The sequence below is a fragment of the Carlito syrichta genome, unplaced genomic scaffold, assembly GCF_000164805.1.
Source record: "Carlito syrichta isolate Samal-C Ts95f unplaced genomic scaffold, Tarsius_syrichta-2.0.1 Scaffold126448, whole genome shotgun sequence".
In the NCBI taxonomy this organism is placed as follows: Eukaryota; Metazoa; Chordata; class Mammalia; order Primates; family Tarsiidae; genus Carlito; species Carlito syrichta.
Genome location: NW_007070544.1, coordinates 1 through 18,062, shown reverse-complemented (window position 1 = coordinate 18,062; position 18,062 = coordinate 1). Strand labels below are relative to the sequence as shown.

General features: G+C 42.2%; 1 protein-coding gene across 1 annotated transcript in view; it reads right to left on the bottom strand.

Moving 5' to 3' along the window:
* Positions 1-15,107, bottom strand: part of FGF14 (fibroblast growth factor 14) — a 121,818-nt gene extending 106,711 nt beyond the window's left edge. The window contains exons 1-3 of the mRNA XM_008048633.2: positions 14,947-15,107; positions 14,350-14,429; positions 13,885-13,966 (exon numbers count right to left, since the gene is read on the bottom strand). Of these exons, the coding sequence (XP_008046824.2) occupies positions 13,885-13,966; positions 14,350-14,429; positions 14,947-15,096 (312 nt within the window). The 5' untranslated portion in view covers positions 15,097-15,107. The remainder of the gene's footprint in view (positions 1-13,884; positions 13,967-14,349; positions 14,430-14,946) is intronic.
* Positions 15,108-18,062: the final 2,955 nt, after the last annotated feature.

Sequence of the window (18,062 nt, the reverse complement as noted above, 5' to 3'; positions counted from 1 at the left end):
AGCCGGGCGTGGTAGCGCGCGCCTGTAGTTCCAGCTCCTTGGAAGGCTGAGGCGGAAGGATCGCCGGAGCCTGGCAGGTCGAGGTTGCAGTGGCCAGGAGCAGCCACTGCACTCCAGTCTGGGTGACAGAGTGAGACTCCAACTCAAAAAAAAAAAAAATTAAAATATTTTGAAAAGATACAAGTGTCTTAAGCTATTTGCAAGGTGGTTATGCACTTAACTTGAGATAGTTCCATTCAAGGAAGAAATTACATCAGCAGCATCTCATGAGAATTATAAGGGGGTTGAGTTTGACATTCCCAGACATGAAGATGAAATTCGTAAAACAAGAATTATGTCACATATATCCCTAAAAGACAACACAAGGAGTCCTCTAAAAAGTATTTTATAAGGCTATGCCAATTGATTATGCAATGTCCTTGTCATATTTTGTAAGCACATCTTTTTGCCAAGTCATCATCCATTTTATATACAAATGCATATTATACCTATCATTTTAAGTTGCCTCTATCATCTTTTGAAATAAAGTAGAATAGAAATTATGCATTCCAAAAGTTAGAACTTTCTCACAGTTATAACATGTAGCCATGAATATATTCATTTTTTTTTAGTTTTTTTCTTCCTACCATTCTTTCAATGTTCCAATAATTGAATACTCTTCTATCACTAAATTTTCCCTGTCTCACAGGAACACCAGCAAGAAAGCTTTATCCTGAGGCACATTCTTCAGAAATTTACTAGATTGAGTCCACTTTGATTCATTTGTCCTATTCTATCACTAAATACCCATACTGACATTAATCAAATTTTGAGTCTCCAGATCATAAACCAATGAAATAGCTCTTCTATTTAAATCTCAAGTTTTTATTGGTTAATTGTATTTACTTTTATTCATCACCTAAAACTTCCCATGTCCCATATGCAAAGCTCTCAAATATTTTTTCATTAAAATGTAACATGTAGAATGGAAAGAACACAAAATTATCTTATATTTGTTTCAAATTAAATAGAAATGTCTTACTTTCTTATGTAGTAGAAGCGATTGATTGGTGGCTTTACCTCAAATGGTGTATATAATTTGATACCTGATAGATAAACTTGATAACTGATGCAACCAACACATTTCTGATATTTTCTAAGTTTAGTTTGCATTTAAAATTAAGTATGACATTTTCAGGTAACAGAGTCATCTGTACATATGTCTGCAACATGTATAACTTTAATGTGCTGAGAATCTAATTGACTGATGTATAGTAATATCACTGTGACTTTTCTGACATGTATCGTTTCAAAGTGATATGGCAAAACCAATTGCCTCAGTAGTCATATTAATAACTACTAGATAAAGATACCATAAATACAGAGGTAGTCTAATCTTATGAACACTTATTAAAACAGTACACCTTAATTTGAAAGAAATAAAATATGTTTACACGATAATATGCATTCTTAAAAAATAACAGCCCCAATTAGAAGAGTAAGAAATTTATATTTTTCTATAAATACATAATAAAATTATACATAGAAATTTCTGTTTTAACTGCTAACTTTCAAGAATTAATGTTTAGAGAGTAGATGTCATACTTTCAAAATAGATTTTGTGTAGTGCTGCAAAATATCTTTCTTTACATTTAAAATGCACATAGCCTGATATTAGTGACAAAACAGTTACCAGAGGTAATACATTGACAAATACTCTTAAGTAAAATAAGGATAATAAAATTTTATATGAACTTGTTACTAGCTCTTATTTTAGCCAAAATAAGTATGTTTTTATATTTATATTTTCAAATATAGTATATCATTCTTATTTAACGCCATCTAAGATTTATTTTCTATAAATGCTTTTTATGTTTTTTTTATTTTCAAGAAAGAGTAAGTTTTTTCATAATACACACACACACACACACACACACACAAACACACACACATATACACATATATATGAAATACCCATGAAAGCATGTGTTGAAATTCATAACCTCAATTAATTTTTGGTTTATTTTTAAAGAAATACTTGATAGTAAAAACAGTATTTTTTTAACCTAAGGTATTTTTATAACTCAGATTGTCTATGAGTTTAAGACCATTTATGGAAACCATCATTATGAAATACAAAATTAATAATCACTGCTCACTTAGAAGAAGTGAAACCAAGGCATCGTATTTCACTTTAGTTTCATTGATTGAATCATGCCAATATAGGTAGGTCTTCACTACTATAAGACATCTTCAACTACTTTCAGATGTCAAATTATTAGAGGTGAATTTAAGCAAAACATCTTCAAAGTGGCTAATTACCAAAAATATATATTTATATGCAGTCCACTGGTATGCTCACTCTAGGAATGTCAAAATATAGATTTCAGTGTCACATCTGAATTATTTAAAAATCTACTCCTTTAATCTCCCAACTGTAATTCGTTCATATAAATACTGCATACATTACAAACAAAACACACACATATAGATTTCAGGCACACACACCCATATCTCATATATGTATCTTATTGTGATTCTTTTAGAAAGAACAACAGCCATAATGAGATAATTTACAATTGTTTTGATGCAGTGATTGCACTACCGACTATAAGTTATTTTACAGATCTCAATGTGTCCAAAATGTCAATAGGTTTGCTTCTACAAAACTGATCCAAGCAGAGTATGGGAAATCATTTCTGTAATACTGCTCATTGAGAGTGAAATATGCTCATTGGATCCTGCCTCCAAGTCACTAAAAGAGAACACACTCATCCCTCGTAACTGCTTCTGTGACTATGTGATACTCATTAACTGTCGAGCAATTTCTGGAACTATTTCGAAGACTTTAAATCCAAAACAAAGTTTTTCTTGTTTGTGTTTTTGTTGTTTGCTTTGTTTTGTTTCTTTGACAAGTGAGGAAAGCATGCCTCATACTGTTTCTGAGTCTACCTGATAATCATGATGAAGTTTCCAGACTGAGGATTGAAAAGACATCTTATATTCTTAGTATTCATATAGCACTCAGTACAACACACAGTCACGTGGCCAGCACTGATGTTTAGATTAGACCCATAATAACCATGCTCTCCCAAATAGATGGGTTTAATCCATGGATTAATTCAATTCCAAACATTCTAATTTTATTCCAATTATGCTTGCAGGGTTGAGATAAAAATATCTCTGGCTTTAAAATAGAAGGAGCATATTTAAAAAATTCTCTACTGGTTTTCTTTGTTTGCATTTATTTTTATATATATGCTCAGGAAGGGAAAGCAAAGAGTAGTAGCTCCATCTTGGTTCTCCCATACATTTCCTGTCTTCCCATTGGAAATGCATTATCAGTGTCTTACTAGGCATTAGAAACTCTTGAGCACAAACTGAGTCAAGGTCAGGAAAACTCATGTGTGGTTTCTGCCTCTCAGGGTCTATAACTGCTGTGTTTCTGGTGTTTCCACATCCAAGCTTTCACTGTTTATCCCTGGTCTGGAAGATAGATCTAATTGCAGGTGAGTACTGGCATCCAGAATTTTTTTTTAAAAGCAGAATTAAGAAGTAATAATATTCCCATCCAAGAGACTTTACAGAAAGCATAAATGAAGTTGAAACAGAAACCAGCTAGCTCACAGTCATTCCAGTTTTTATACATCCCTGTGGAGAAAGCATTTTAAAATGCACATGTCAAGGAGCAGAGTGATATCAACTTGGACTGAATCTGTGTGAAATCAGTTGTATGCAATACCATATTGTGTGCTATCATAGGTTTCTCCTGAGTTTGATTCACAAAGAAGCACTGACTAAAATAAGAAAGTAAAAATTATATCATTACAAACGTTGAAAGCCTGAAAAGAAGAGTTTTCATAGTGGTTTAAAAGGTAGTAAATTACATGTCTCTTATACCAACCAAGAATACATTAGCTAGTTAGCATTGCCAAACACTCTTCAAAGTTTTCGCTCTTCGATTGCTCTGAAGGTATTAAAAACCAATAAGAATTTTCCATATTTAAAACCCATTTCTAGCATCATCATCATAAAAACATCCATAGTTCATTAGGAAACTGATGACTCAGGGCTGTAGTGAATGCCAGGATATGCTAGAGTTGAAAGAATTTCAGAAACAACTGCCTTGGCTGAGTTATCTCATCACTAACCCACAGTAGACTCTAGATTCAAGAGAGCGTAAGATGTATTTATTTATTTTTTTCTTCTGTAACCTATCTTTTGTTTCCTTTCTTTAATTTTAAGGATGTGAGGTACCATTCAGAATTTGATATACAAATAGCCATCATACAGGTAAAGTTTGGGCCTTCCTCTGGTCTCCACTTCACCTGGTTTGAGATCAGGTACCCTTACTGATGAAGTGTGCCCCCCTCCCTCCCCTGGCAGTTTCCCACCACTGCCAATTCCTTTTTTACAGTTATGATGATAATTGTTTAGAGTCTAAGATTTCAAAAACGATTAGCACTCAGTTAACTTCTGTCATGAGGAAAACTTTTTAACACCTTCTCTTATCTAATCCTCATATCAAATATAGGGAGTGACCTTTTTGCCTCCATTTTGCAGTTTCTTCAAATCAAAATCACTAAGTGATGTTTCCACAATCTTTAAGCTAATAAATACTATGGCTTAGACTCAAACCAACTCTATAGACTTAAAACCTTTGTCCTTTCAATTGTAGCACAGGCACTGAATGAGAGCAGACTGGTCATGTTCCCACTACTTACTCCCGAGATCTCAGACAGGGCACTGAATCTCCCTCAGCATTAGTAATGTGTGAAATGAATATAAGAACCATTCCTGCCTCCTGAATAAACTTGTGTTGCCTGAGATGAAACAGTGGCGGCAGGAGAAGTCTGAGAAAGCAGGAATTTAGCAATAGAGAAGTATAGTATTCCCATTTCATTGTTTTGCCATCTTGAAAGAGACTCTTATAGCTATCCTGAGTTTAGGAGAGGAGGCAGGAGTAACAGAGAAACTGTTATGATAAGGGATACAAGGGGAAAGAAGCACAAAGTTTGTGTCAGCAGCACCAGATGTTCCGTTGCTTCACCCTGGGAGGTGCAGGTCCCTGGAGGGTCAGAATTTTACAGCTACAGCAAGGAGTTCCATTATGAGACAAGGAGGTCGAAATTCAGGAGACAAATTCAGTTTTTGGTTGTAGACAGGTTAAGAGGCATATTGACATGAGGTTGAGAACATTCTCTCCAGAAGCAGACTACCTGAAGTTGAATTCCTCCTCTACCACTTCCTAACTGTCTAACCCTAGGCCAAGTCACAGACTCTGTGACTCATTTTCCTAATTGTTATGAGATTTCACAAATGTTCTCATTTTTCCTGTATTAATGTCCAATCAGCATTATAACACAAACTTGGGGGCTTAAAGCGACATAAATTTATCTTATAGTTTCACAGTTTATAAGTCGGACAAGGGTCTCATTGAAGACGTTGGCAAAGTTATGTTCCCTATGGTGGCTCCAGGAGTGGAATGCACCTTTTCACCTTTTCAGGTTCTATAGGCTGCCTGCCCTTCTTGACTTTTGCCTTCTTTTTCCTTCTGAAAAAGCCAGGAATGACTGTCAAGTCCCTATCACATTGCATAACTCCAACCTCTTCTTCTACCTCTCTCTTCTACTTTGAAGTACTTTTGTATTTACATTTGGCCCACCTGGATAATCCGGAGTAATCTCATCTCAAGGTCCTTAATTTAATTACATATGCTACATCTGTTTTGCCATGTAAGGTAACATAGTCATAGATCTTGGGAATTAGGATGTGGACATCTTACGGGGGAGAGGGGCATTAGTCTGCTTATCCCACCATCTTATATGGTTTTGTAGGAATTAATGAAACAAGTCATGCACTTGTAAAAGTACTAGATATATAGTAAGTACTATATATGTTAGTTGCTGGTGAATTCTCACCCAAGAGAGTTATAGGATATTTTTTCAATTGCATCTTCTATTGTATGCTTTATGAACATTTCCTATTGTAAGAAATTCGAGATTATTTAATATTCCTAGACTCAGGGACACTCCCATGCTCATACAGGATGATTCTGCAGGTCTGAGAGCAAACTGAGTTCTTGGAAAATCCACTGGAAAAAAAAAAGGATTTCTCCAGGAGATATAAAAGGTCTCAAGGTTCTTCTGAATATGGAAATTAATTCCTTCACTCATTTAATAAGCATTTCCTTATTTATTGTATTGGGCCTTCCAATAAATCTTTGCCTTCATTCATCTGTTAATTATCTAGACATTTAGGAGATTAATTCTTGGGTTAAAATAAGGCCAACTATCAATGCATTCTGCTGCCAAACTCAAACAGGTAGAAGTGGCCTGCACTACTGTAAAATCTAAGATTGCAAAGAAATAGGAGGTACTTCAGTGCTGCTGGAGAAGGTTTGGGAGAAATTAACTATCCAATGTTGAGAATGACAGTGTTTGATCACGATTAATAAATGCTCAAGATGAATAATGGCTGCCAAAGATATCAGGTCTTAATTTCTGGAAACTGCAAATGTTACCTTATAAGGAAAAAAGAAGTTTTGCAGATGCAATTAAGGGTCTTGATATTGGGAGATCATTCTGTATCATCTGGCTAAAACCCAAGTTCCATCACATATGTCTCCTTGTGAGAGAGAGGCAGGGGGAGATGTGAGAACACAGGAAGAGGAGAACCCAATGTGACCACAGACAGAGAGTGAAGCCAAAGTCATGGGATGCCAAAAACCAGAAAAGGCAAGAAACAGATATTTCTCTAAGTCCCCCAGAGGGAGCACGGTCCTACTGATGCATTGATTTCAGCACATTGAAACTGATGTGGGACTTTTGGCCTTGAGAACTGTGAGAGAATCAATGTTGGTTTTAAGCCACCAAATGGGCAGAAATTTGCTACCTCAGCCACAGGAAACTCACACAGGCAGTATTAATAAGATGAAGAATTCAGACACTTAAGGGAAAAGAAAAGCATACATCTAATGATAAGTTTGCATTAATGATTTCTGAAGAAATTTGAGAGATCAGCTAGATTTTGTGGAGGATGAGACAAAACAAGAAAAGAAAAACAGGAGGAACTGCTATAGGACGTTGGCGTTTTTCAACCACAATACTTGAGAGAACCAAAGAACAAAGTGGAAACAAATGCAAGTAGAATTAAAGTGGCAGCTAAGACTGACGTTATCCTATCCTAAGCCACCTCTGTGTCTCCTGGAAATGGGACGACTTCTCCATGATAATGACATTATGGAGTAAAAAAGGACATGCACTTTTAAATACACAGTAATTAGATATGCAGTCACAAGAGTTCCTGAGGGAAGATTTTGGGAGTAGTGTGGGATGAATTTACATCACAAAATTAAGATAAAGAAGAAAGACTTGAGTTATTCATAAAAAGGGTTTAGAAACTACATACTTATAAAGACCTTCTAGAAGCCGTGCTTCTCCTGTGGTTTTCTCACAAATTCTGGTCACTTCTTTGTAAGTGGGTTAACTATTACTTGTCTGATTTCTTTGCCACCACATCAGAAAGAAACTGCAGACCAGAAAAGGCAGATGTTCACTTCCTGAGGTTGGGGTCTAGCCTGGGTAACTCAAGGCTCTGTTGTCTCCCCTACTTGCTATCGGGCCAGTATAATCAGGAGGCAGAATTCTTCACACAGTATACAAATCCTTCTGTACCTTTCTAAATAGATACAAACTCTTCTAAACCTTCTAAATAGGCATAGCACTAAAAGCTTATTTTGTTTACGTATCAATGCAGCCATGATTGTAAACTATTTTGGTGCTCAAATATACTTCAGAATGGGAAGTTTTTGCATAATAAATACCTACAGAGGGTCAGATATTTACTAACCTCTTGCTCTTTTATATGTCCTTTTTTTTTTACTTGTGAGAGTAAAGTGGAATTTCCATTTAAGAAATATTTTCAGCAGTGTTGACTGAATAATTGCCATAGGCATAAACTATTCAACATCTGGGGAGATAGGATTGAGAAAAAAGGGTTCTTGTTTTCCAAATTAAAAACAAAAAGCATGGCCTAATAGTTTAGCTAATTTATAACTAGAAGAGGAAGAAATAATCTCTTGCATCTTTTTCAAGGACATGAGATGCCTGCATTTTTTTAAAGACTGTATAGAAATACTGCCACATGTGTGTGTTTGTGTGCACACATATATACATACATACAGGTAGGTATGTATATAAGCATTTGTTTATATATATGTATACATATATTACATCTATTAATAGAGGAAATTATAGAGACTGTTTGCTTGATATTAGCTAGTTTGCACATAGTTTAAATTTATAATTAATTCTTCATCTCCACTGGTTTAATTATATATTCAGCACTTTGCCAGTTGCTATTAAAATTCAAAGCCTGTTGTTGTGTCTTGTTGCTTAATTGTACACTTGTGGTAACTAAACTTACGCTGAATGCCAAAGCTAGCAAACTTCCTAAGCCGATGAATGCATTTTGCTATATCCTGACATAAATTCCTAAAATTTAATGGAATGTTCTACAGAAACAGGATTATAGTCCTAATTCATACGTAGTACTATTCACAAGGGAACAACATGGCTGCTTCATTTCTCAAACTAATAATATTATATTCCCCTGGTGATCAAAAAAATCACCTTCAAGTTAGAGTACAACACAGTCTGGAAAAAAGAAAACAGGGTAGAACTTGAACTGAATTGTCAGAGTAGTTCATCTTTATTTGATGCTGACTCTGATTTCACAGAATTCACTCAATTTAGCTATGGCCTGTTATACCATAGTTTTGATCTCTGGGTAGTTTTCACATTAGCATTAAAGCATTGTTATAAATCTAAGCATTTGGGAATGTGGTATCTTGAATATATCTCCTTTCATAAACAAAATGAGACATTCCAAATCAAACCATGAGCAAAGGGATGGGAAACATGTGGTGGTCTATAGCTACAGACAGGCACTAACTGAAAAAAAAGACCCAGGCTTCTAATTAATTCAGCATGGTTTCCTTAAATGCAGTCAAAAGATTCTTCCAAACACCCACTAAATGTGCTAAGTGGCAGGTAGTATGTATTATTTTTAACACTAACATAAGAAGGTTGAATATCATTCATCATAAAAGAGGATTTCAAAGAGAAACCAGGGAAAAGAGCTGAGTGCTTTTAAAGTAATTTTCAACAGAACAACCATTTGAGACATAATTCTTTCTTTCCATTACAGACCACTCCAGAGGAAACAGAATGTGAAACACATCACTGAAGATACTTAGTCACTTAGTCCCTTCTAGATGTCAATGGTGATAAGCCACAACAAATGTATAGGAATCAGGGTCCATAGTTTAACCAGCAAAAGAGTCAATATGAGGAACAGATTACACTTCTAAATATACTGGCTAAGATGTTCTGGTACCATAAGTGTCTTGCTAATCTTATCCAAGTCAAAGTAAATATGCAAAATTCCTCACAATATTACTCATAGTTACAAGCCACACGTGGATTAGACAGAAAATATTTGTTGTTGGTTCACAGGGAGAAACAGTTTAACTATGATGGCATGTAAATATTGGGAAGCAAGAAAAATAGTGACAAAAAATGTATCGCTTTTAAAATCATTTAATGGAATCTTCTACAGAAACAGGATTATAGTCCTAATTCATTCGTAGTACTATTCACAAGGGAACACCATGGTAGCCTCGTTTCTCAAACTAATAATATTATATTTCCCTGGTGATAAAAAAATCACCTCCAAGTTAGAGTACAACACAGTCTGAAAAATGGAAAAAAGGGTAGAACTTGAACTGCATTCAACGTCTCTTATTGTGTCAAAATAAAAAAGTGTTAAAATTGCTCTTTAGATTGATGCACTAGGATTGGCAATACACTTTTCTTATTTATTTATTTATTTTTGAGTTGGAGTCTCACTCTGTCACCCAGACTGGAGTGCAGTGGCTGCTCCCAGCCGCCACAGCCTCGACCCGCTGGGCTCCAGCGAACCTTTCGCCTCAGCCTTCCAAGTAGCTGGAACTACCACACCCGCTAATTTTTGACTTATTGTAGAGATGAGGTCTTGCCAAGTTGCCCAGGCGGGTCTCGAACCCGTGGGCTCAGGCAATACACTCACCTCAGCCTGCCAAAGTGCTGGGATTACAGGCTGAGCCACCAAGCCTGGCTGGCAATATACTTTTCTGAAGATAGATGAATGGCATTGCTTCCACTCAGCCTTTTGAGACTATGTGGGTGTAATTATGTGAAAGAGAGTTATTATGTTTCTTTTTTCCTCAAATATCCTCAATATTTATACAGACCACTTCTAAATTAACTTAATCAATTGAGATAACAAACTTCTTGACGCCACAAAAACTATAGCATTGCAAAAACCAACCAAATATTGCTACATAGAGACACGCTAAAGTTTTCCAAGTTTATATTTTTAAAAAACGATAGAATTAGACTAAACAAGAAATAAAAAGGATGCACATTCTGCCAGTGATCTATGCCTCTAGTCACTGCTGTGTCCTTTACACTAAGCATGGTGCTTGACACAAAGTAGATTCTCAATAAATATTTAGTGAATAAATGAGGTAATAAATTTCTCTGTATAAAGTCACTCATTTGAAATCGTAAATTGCACACTTGACCTTCAGAAATAGAGGTTTCATCCTTGTTGAGGCCATAAAAGAGGCAAGATAAGACCTTATTTTGACTTGTTCAACTTCCTATAGCATACAAAATGTCTAAAAGCCTTTTTTTCTTTTTCTTTTTTGTTGTACAGTTAATAGAACTGTTTGCTAAATACACATTAATTCTAACCATACTGCCATTGATCTAAATACACATATTTTTAAAATCTCTTTCTCTGTCTTGCTCTCTCTCATCTTTTTTTTTTTTTTTTGAGTCAAAGTGTCACTTTGTTGCCCAGGCTGGAGTGCAGTAGCACGTTCACAGCCACCGCAAGCCTCAACCTGCTAGGCTCAGGCGATCCTTCTGCCTCAGCCTTTCAAGTAGCTAGAACTACAGGCACGCGCCAACACGCCTGGCTAAGTTTTTTGATTTATTGTAGAGATGAGGCCTGGTAAGTTGCCCAAGCTGGTCTTGAACCTGTGGTCTCAGGCAATCCTCTCACCTCAGCCTCCCAAGTGCTGGGATTATAGGTGTGAGCCACTGCGCCTCTCTCTCATTTTAATGTAGGCAATTCTAAAACTGCTCATCCAATCTTGCCCTCTGACTTATTTCTTATTTCACATTCTCACAGCTTATAGGGGGCCATGCTACTACATTTTAAATATAAACGTTGCCAAACTAAAACATATTAAGGAAATTTTGTGGATATTTATGGCTACCCATTACAGGTCACTTGCAATTTTAGTCAGTCTCAATTCTCAAATATGTTAAATGTTTTCTTATGACAGTCACCCAATTTCCCTTTCTATTGTTTTATTGTCTTAGTCTATTTACCCATCAATTTATTCTGATGAAATAAATTGGGTACTTCAAAGAGCCCTTATGTAAAATACTGGTGGGTTACATTTATAAAGATTACGTGAACTTTTATATGTTTTATGAAAAAGAAATCTTATATCTGAAAAAGAAACAAACTTGATGTCATGGGTTCATAAGGTTCAATTGTAGGTTTAATTTCTTTATGCTAAGACAAGACATCTGAACTCACATTCTTTATCAATAAAAAGTCTCACTATACATTTAAAACATGCAATGAATGCTAATAAAAACATCTGTGTGTATACCACAGCCCACCAAAGTAATTAGAGATCTAAGGAATATTCTTCAATTATTTTCAGCTGCAACCAATAAAATCTTTTAGACTTTAAATATGGATCAGTCTCACATTTCAGAAAAGTTTGCAGCAAACTGTTCAGCTGTATTTTGCCAATGGTATCTGTGAAAGTCAACATTATTGATCTTTATCAAATTTTAAGAGAAAATCAGAATATTTTAAAATTACATAATTCGAAGTAAAATATGAACATTAATAGTATATAAAATGCACATTTTATTCACGCGATCCTATTTAAATAACTATCTGTTTTTTTCAATAATGTGCACTTTAGTGGAATATGCATTTAGTAGCATCTGTTGCTTTCAAAACATTCCTCAAGTTTTCAACTGTAACACTGCAAACCTAATTTGAAGAAAGATGAATAAAGAATAAAAAGCAATGATGCAATAATCATAAAGTCTAATGATTTAAAACTTTTTTCTGTACACCGAAGTCTCAGAAATGAAAAGTTGAGTCAAAGTTTATCCGTATTTTGAATGGAAATAGAAAGTGTAAAACTGCTTTCTAAAATGCTGTAGTAATTTACATTTCTGGAAGTGATATAGGAGAGGGCCTACCTTCTCACAAGCTTGATGAGACTGGATAGTGACATTTTAAAATAATTTTTTACTAATCTCGTGTACAAAAATCACATTATCTTGTTTTTGTCTTAATTTTAATTTTCCTAAATATGTTGACATGCCCATATGTACAGTGACTTATTCTTCTACTTTACCAATTTTTTTTTTTTGAATTGTTGTCTTATTCTTTGCCGCCCAGACTGGAATGCAGTGGCATGCTCATGGCCACTGCAGCCTTGACCTGCTGGGTTCAGGCGATCCTTCCACCTCAGCCTTCCAAGTAGCTGGAACCACAGGCGTGCAACACCACACCCGGCTGATTTTTTGATTTATTGTAGAGACGAGGTCTCGCCAAGTTGTCCAGGCTGGGCTCAAACCCTGGGCTCAGGCAGTCCTCTCGCCTCGGCCTCCCAAAGTGCTGGGATTCCAGGCGTGAGCCACTCCACTTGACTGAGAAAGGAATTTAGAAGTATCTGTGTAGAGGTGGCCAGGGAGCTGTGAGCGTGGGAGCCACTGCCCAGAGAGGTGGAAGGAGAGATCAGGGTCAGTCAAGGGGACCCCGGACAGGGGAAGACAGAGGAGGAGCAGACAAAAGTGGAAGAAAAACCCAGAGCCCAGTGTCTCTGAGCAACTGGGACCAGCTACCCAGAGGAAAAGGCAGTCTGCAGGGTGTGTGCTTCTGAGAGAGCCGAGGAGGTGCCAACGGTGCATTCAGGGACAGGGAACACTGCTGACTTGGGGGCTGTCGGGGTGGAGTGACGGGGTGGAGGTTGAGGGGAGAGCAGGGGAAAGGGAGAGGGTGACAGCAGCACAGACCTCCCTGTGGGTTCAGCCATGATAGCCGAGGATGTCCTCAGGGCTCCCTCTCACTGCATTCAGGGCCCTGCCCAAACGTCCTCACCACCCAAGGCCATCCCTGGCCACTGCTCAGACGCACCCCCTCCCGTGCTGCGAGCACCTTCCATGCCCTTTCTGTATGCACCTGTCTGGTCGTCCCCGCAAACGGAAGACAGTCCTGAGACAGGACTCAGTTCCCAACTCCCAGCCCCATGGTTGGCACACAGCAGCTGCCACAGCAACTGGCCAAGTGAATGAATGAACGAATTCAGGTGGGGAGCTGGCATTCCTCAGAAAAGAGGAGGGGGCCGGCTCCACAGGGCCAGGGGGATGCGGGAGACGGAGGCAGTCCCTGCCAGGTGACAAATCCGTGCAAATGGGAGTGAGTCCTTGGCTCAGAGTGAGGGGTGGGGAGAAGGACTGGATTGGGACTGGGAAAGGGTTGGAGATTCGAGGAAAGAAGAAACAGTAACTGAAAACTCTAAGAGGTTATCGTGAGTTGACACATACTTGGCAACCCTTGGAGGTAGGTAAGGTTAATAGCTCCATCTTTCACGTGGGGAAACTGAGTCTTTGGGGAGGCTGAGGAATCGGCCAAGGTCACACTGCTGGGAGGGGCTGAGTCTGGCTAAGGGTCAGAGCCATCCCCTCCTGTGTCCTGTGCACGTGACTGCCCACCCGGCGCCAGGATATCCACTGGACATGCGCTCCCAGCACTCACCTTGTCTCTGCGTTCCATCTCCAGGGAGATCTCCGAGGGGGACGTCTTCTCGCTGTGCTCCCCATAGATCAGTGACGTCAGGCTGCATGGAGGGAGGGCAGCAGGGAGGCGGGAAGGGAGAGAAGAGGCTTCAGACACCACTGGCTCCTGCTCCACTCCCTGGACAGGGCTGCCATGGGCACACAGCTCCAGGCACAGACGGCTATCACCCAGTGGCCGGGCGCAAAGCGCGCCTTGGGAGTTCGGCCTAGGGGTCCAGAAAGTCTGGGACCAGAGAAAAGTACCCAAGAAGGCTGCCCTCCAAGTCCCTGCCTGCAGGGAGGGCAGGGAGGGGCAGAGGAGGGTGTGAGGTGCCACCTGCTGACGAGAGGACGCAGCAGCTAGGGCACCAGGCAGGGCTGCATGCTGGACATGGCAGCAGGTTCTCCCCAGGACAGTAGGCAGCAGGACTGCCCTGCCCCTCACCTGTCGTTGTGTATCAGTAGGGCCAGGCGCCCGTAGTCCCAAGCCGCTTTCCGGAGGAAGGAGTAAACCACCAGGATGAGCTGTCGGCCAGGGAAAACAACACTGGCAGGAGGGCCATGGACACTTTTTCCTTGCCTGCATTCCCGTGGGGGAGGCCTTGTTCCCGAGGTCCCCGGGGAGCACCCCCACTAGCAGGGAGCTCTGTCAGGGTAGTGGCCCTCCCTTTCTGCTCGGGGTTCCAGGCACAGAGCAGAGGCTCGGGGTTTGTCAAATGGAGGAGTGGGTGACATGTTTAGAACTCTAGGACAAGAAGGCCCCTGCAGACATCAGCAAGGGGACAGAGAAGGGCAGCCAATGGTCCCAGCCTGGTGGACCTTTGGACAACGATGGACAGAAGAGAATCGTGGAATTCTGCCTGTCCCTCCGGGTCCATCCCCCACCCCCCGCCACCCACCCAGGCCACCCGGGCAGCCCTGACATCCAGGCAGTCCCCATCACGGCGGCTGTGTCCAGACACTCCCACTGTCACCTGGGAGAGTTCAACCACCCACTCTGGCTGAGGCCTGACTGCCCGCCCCCCGCATGCCCAGGACTCACCACCCACAGCGTGAGGTTGAGCAGCAGCACGGTGGGGACACCCCCAAAGGGCTGCCCCTGCAGGACGGTGCTCCGGGACTGGAAGCACTCACTCGCCGTCATGTTCTTGGACTTCCCCACCACGCTCAGGTCGTCTGGAGAGACAGACATCCTGGAAGGCTCCCTGAAGAACAGAGGGGTGTCCAGGTGAGATGTGAAGACTTGCCCTCTGCAACACAGAAGCCCACTGGGGAGCCGGGGCAGGCCTCGAGGGCACTGAGCAAGCTGGGCCGAGGTGTGTCAGACCCAGGGCCCAATGCCAGGCTTGTGACTTCGGGGTCAAGGCAGGAGGGCGGGTCTATGACATGGCACACAGCCCTGTTTTGTGAGAGAACAGCTGCCTCTAACCCAGGGCCATGATGACAGCATAGCTCCAACCCCCGGAGGGTTCTTCTTTTTTGCCACTTGGCCCCTGAAAAAGGAACTCTAATGTGCATATCCAAGTGGGTCTTCCTCATTCTTCCTGGGAAGCTTTTCTTCTAAATAAATGAACAGATCTCACAGAAATGGGTCAGCCCCAGAGCAGAAATGCTAAGGTTGGAAGCCAAAGCCGCAGCATCCCCGGGACGTCCATGTGGATGGCAGACAGAAGTCTTCAAATCAGACACTAGGACTCTGTCAAGGTAGGGGCCATCCCTTTCAACTCAGGGTTCAGGGCACAGAGGGTAGGCTCGGATGAAGGAACTGGTGTCATGTTTAGAACTATGGGCCAAGAATGTCCCTGAACACATCAGCCAGGGCACAGAGAAGGGAGGCCAGGGGTGCCGGCCAGGTGGACCTTTGGACAACAATGTATCAAAGTGAATTCTGGAATTCAGCCTGTTCCTCCAGGCCCTTCCCCCAGGCCTGCCCACCCAACCTCTCTGGGCAGGCCTCATAGTCCGAATTTTCTGATCCAGTTCCAGGTGTAGGTGATGGCAGCTCTGGGGAAGCAGAGTGCCTGGCTCATGGTGGTGACTCGGGAAAGGTCCTGTTGTACCTGGTGTCTGGACCAGGGAGCCCAGCACCTGCCCAGGGATCTGCACCCCCTTGGGGAGTTGAGCATTTTGAAAGGACGTGTGTGCAGCACTGTGGTCCCTGGCAGCACGTTCCACAGGCATGGGTGAGAGTGGGAGACAGGGAGCCTGGAGGCGTTAGTAGCTGCTTGAGCTTATCTGTAAGGCTATTCTGATCCCAAAGATGATTCATGTGGCTCCAGACCTCACCTCACCCCAGAAATTCTGCACTCCCATTCAAGAAAAGTGGACTCCATTCATTCACCCATGCATTCAAATAGTTGGTGAGCAACTGCTTTGTGCCAGATCTGGTGATACACCAGTGAGCAAGATAAAAATCCCTCCCTCATGGGATTTTAGTGGGGAGAGCGATAGAGGGATGAGGGTGAGGTTAGAATTATAAAGAGGGAGGCTGGGCGCAGTGGCTCACACCTGCAATCCCAGCCCTTTGGGAGGCTGAGGCAGGAGGATTGCTTAAGGCCTGGAATTTGAGACCAGCCTGGGCAACACAGCAAGACTCATCTCTAAAAAAAAAAAATTTTTTTTAACTGGTGGTCTCATCTGTAGTCCCTGCTACTTGGGAGGCTGAGACAGGAGGACACTTGAGCTCGGGAATTTGAGACTGCAGTGAACTGTGACCACACTACTGCACTCCATCCTGGGGGAAGATAGAGCAAGACTCTGTCTCTTAAAAAAAAAAAAGGACCAGCCGGGCTCGTTGGCTCAGCCTGTAACCCCGCGCCTTGGGAGGCTGAGGTGAGTGGATTGCCTGCGCCCGCGGGTTCGAGACCCGCCTGGGCAGCGAGACCTCATCTCTACAATAAATCAAAAAATCAGCCGGGCGTGGTAGCACACGCCTGTAATTCCGGCTACTCGGAAGGCTGAGGCGGAAAGATTGCCAGAGCCCAGCAGGTCGAGGCTGTGGTGGCCAGGAGCGGCCACTGCACTCCAGTCTGGGCGACAGACTGAGACCCCAACTCAAAAAAAAATAAAAGGACTGTATATAGGGTGATGATCTCGAAAAAAAGACTTGAGAGGGAGCAAACCAGAGCTATGGGGGGGGGGGTTGCTTTACCCAGAGGAGAAAGCCTGGGGGTCTGCTTGCCTACAGAACAAACAGGACAGGGTGGAGTAAAAAGTCTGGTGGTGAGTCAAGGGGTGACTTGAGGTGACTTGCTTTAGTGGGACCACTTCCAACTGGTGTGGAGATCAGAGGCGCTGGAGAGGAGCAAGTGAGCCAAGAGTAGAGGGCAGGAGCCAGAGTTGCGGCAGGAGATAGGCAGCCTGGCTTCATGAACAGGAGGATGGGGGAGAAGAGGGCATTTGGGAAGTATTTGGGACGTGGCACCAACAAGACGTGCTGTGGGAGGGATGTGGAGTGGGAGGAGCCACAAGGGAGGCTTGGGTTCTGCGGGGCAGCTAGGATGGAGAGCAATGAGAGGGGTACGGAAAGATGCGATGGGGAGGGATGGGGGGTGGAGAGATGGATGGAGAGGGGTGAGAGAGGGTGGCAAGAGGGAAGGAGAGAGATGGATGGAGAGGGGTAAGGGGGAATGGGGAGGAATGAGGTGGGGATGGAGACGGAAGCATCCGCAGGCGGTGGGTTAGGTCAGGCTGCAGCTCAGAGTGAGCCTGGAGACAACAAGGTAAGGCTCATCACTATCTCCTACAGACAAAGGCCTGGGTCCCGGGTAAGAGTGTAGTGAGGAGGGAGAGGTTCAAGGTGGGCGCCTCAGGGCGCGCTAGTATCTAGAGGTCAGGCAGGGGAGGGGGAAATGAGACGGTGAAGCCACAGCTAGCGAGGAAGGAGGAGAAGCAGGAGAGGATGTGCTTCCTTGGGGGGGTGACCAGGTGTCGATGTGGTCAAATCGAGGAGCAGTTGTGGTGTGACCGAGGCGCAGGTCGCTGTGGGCCAGGCTGGAATCGGTTCGGAGGAGAAGGACTGAGAGGACTCGGAGCCAGTGGGTCAAACAGCTCTCGGGATGGTAGCCGAGGTGGCTGTGACTAGGAGGGGAGAAATGGCACACCGCATGCTGGTGGGGCTGTTCAGGGAAACGCCTCGGGGTGCACGAGGGAGGGGAC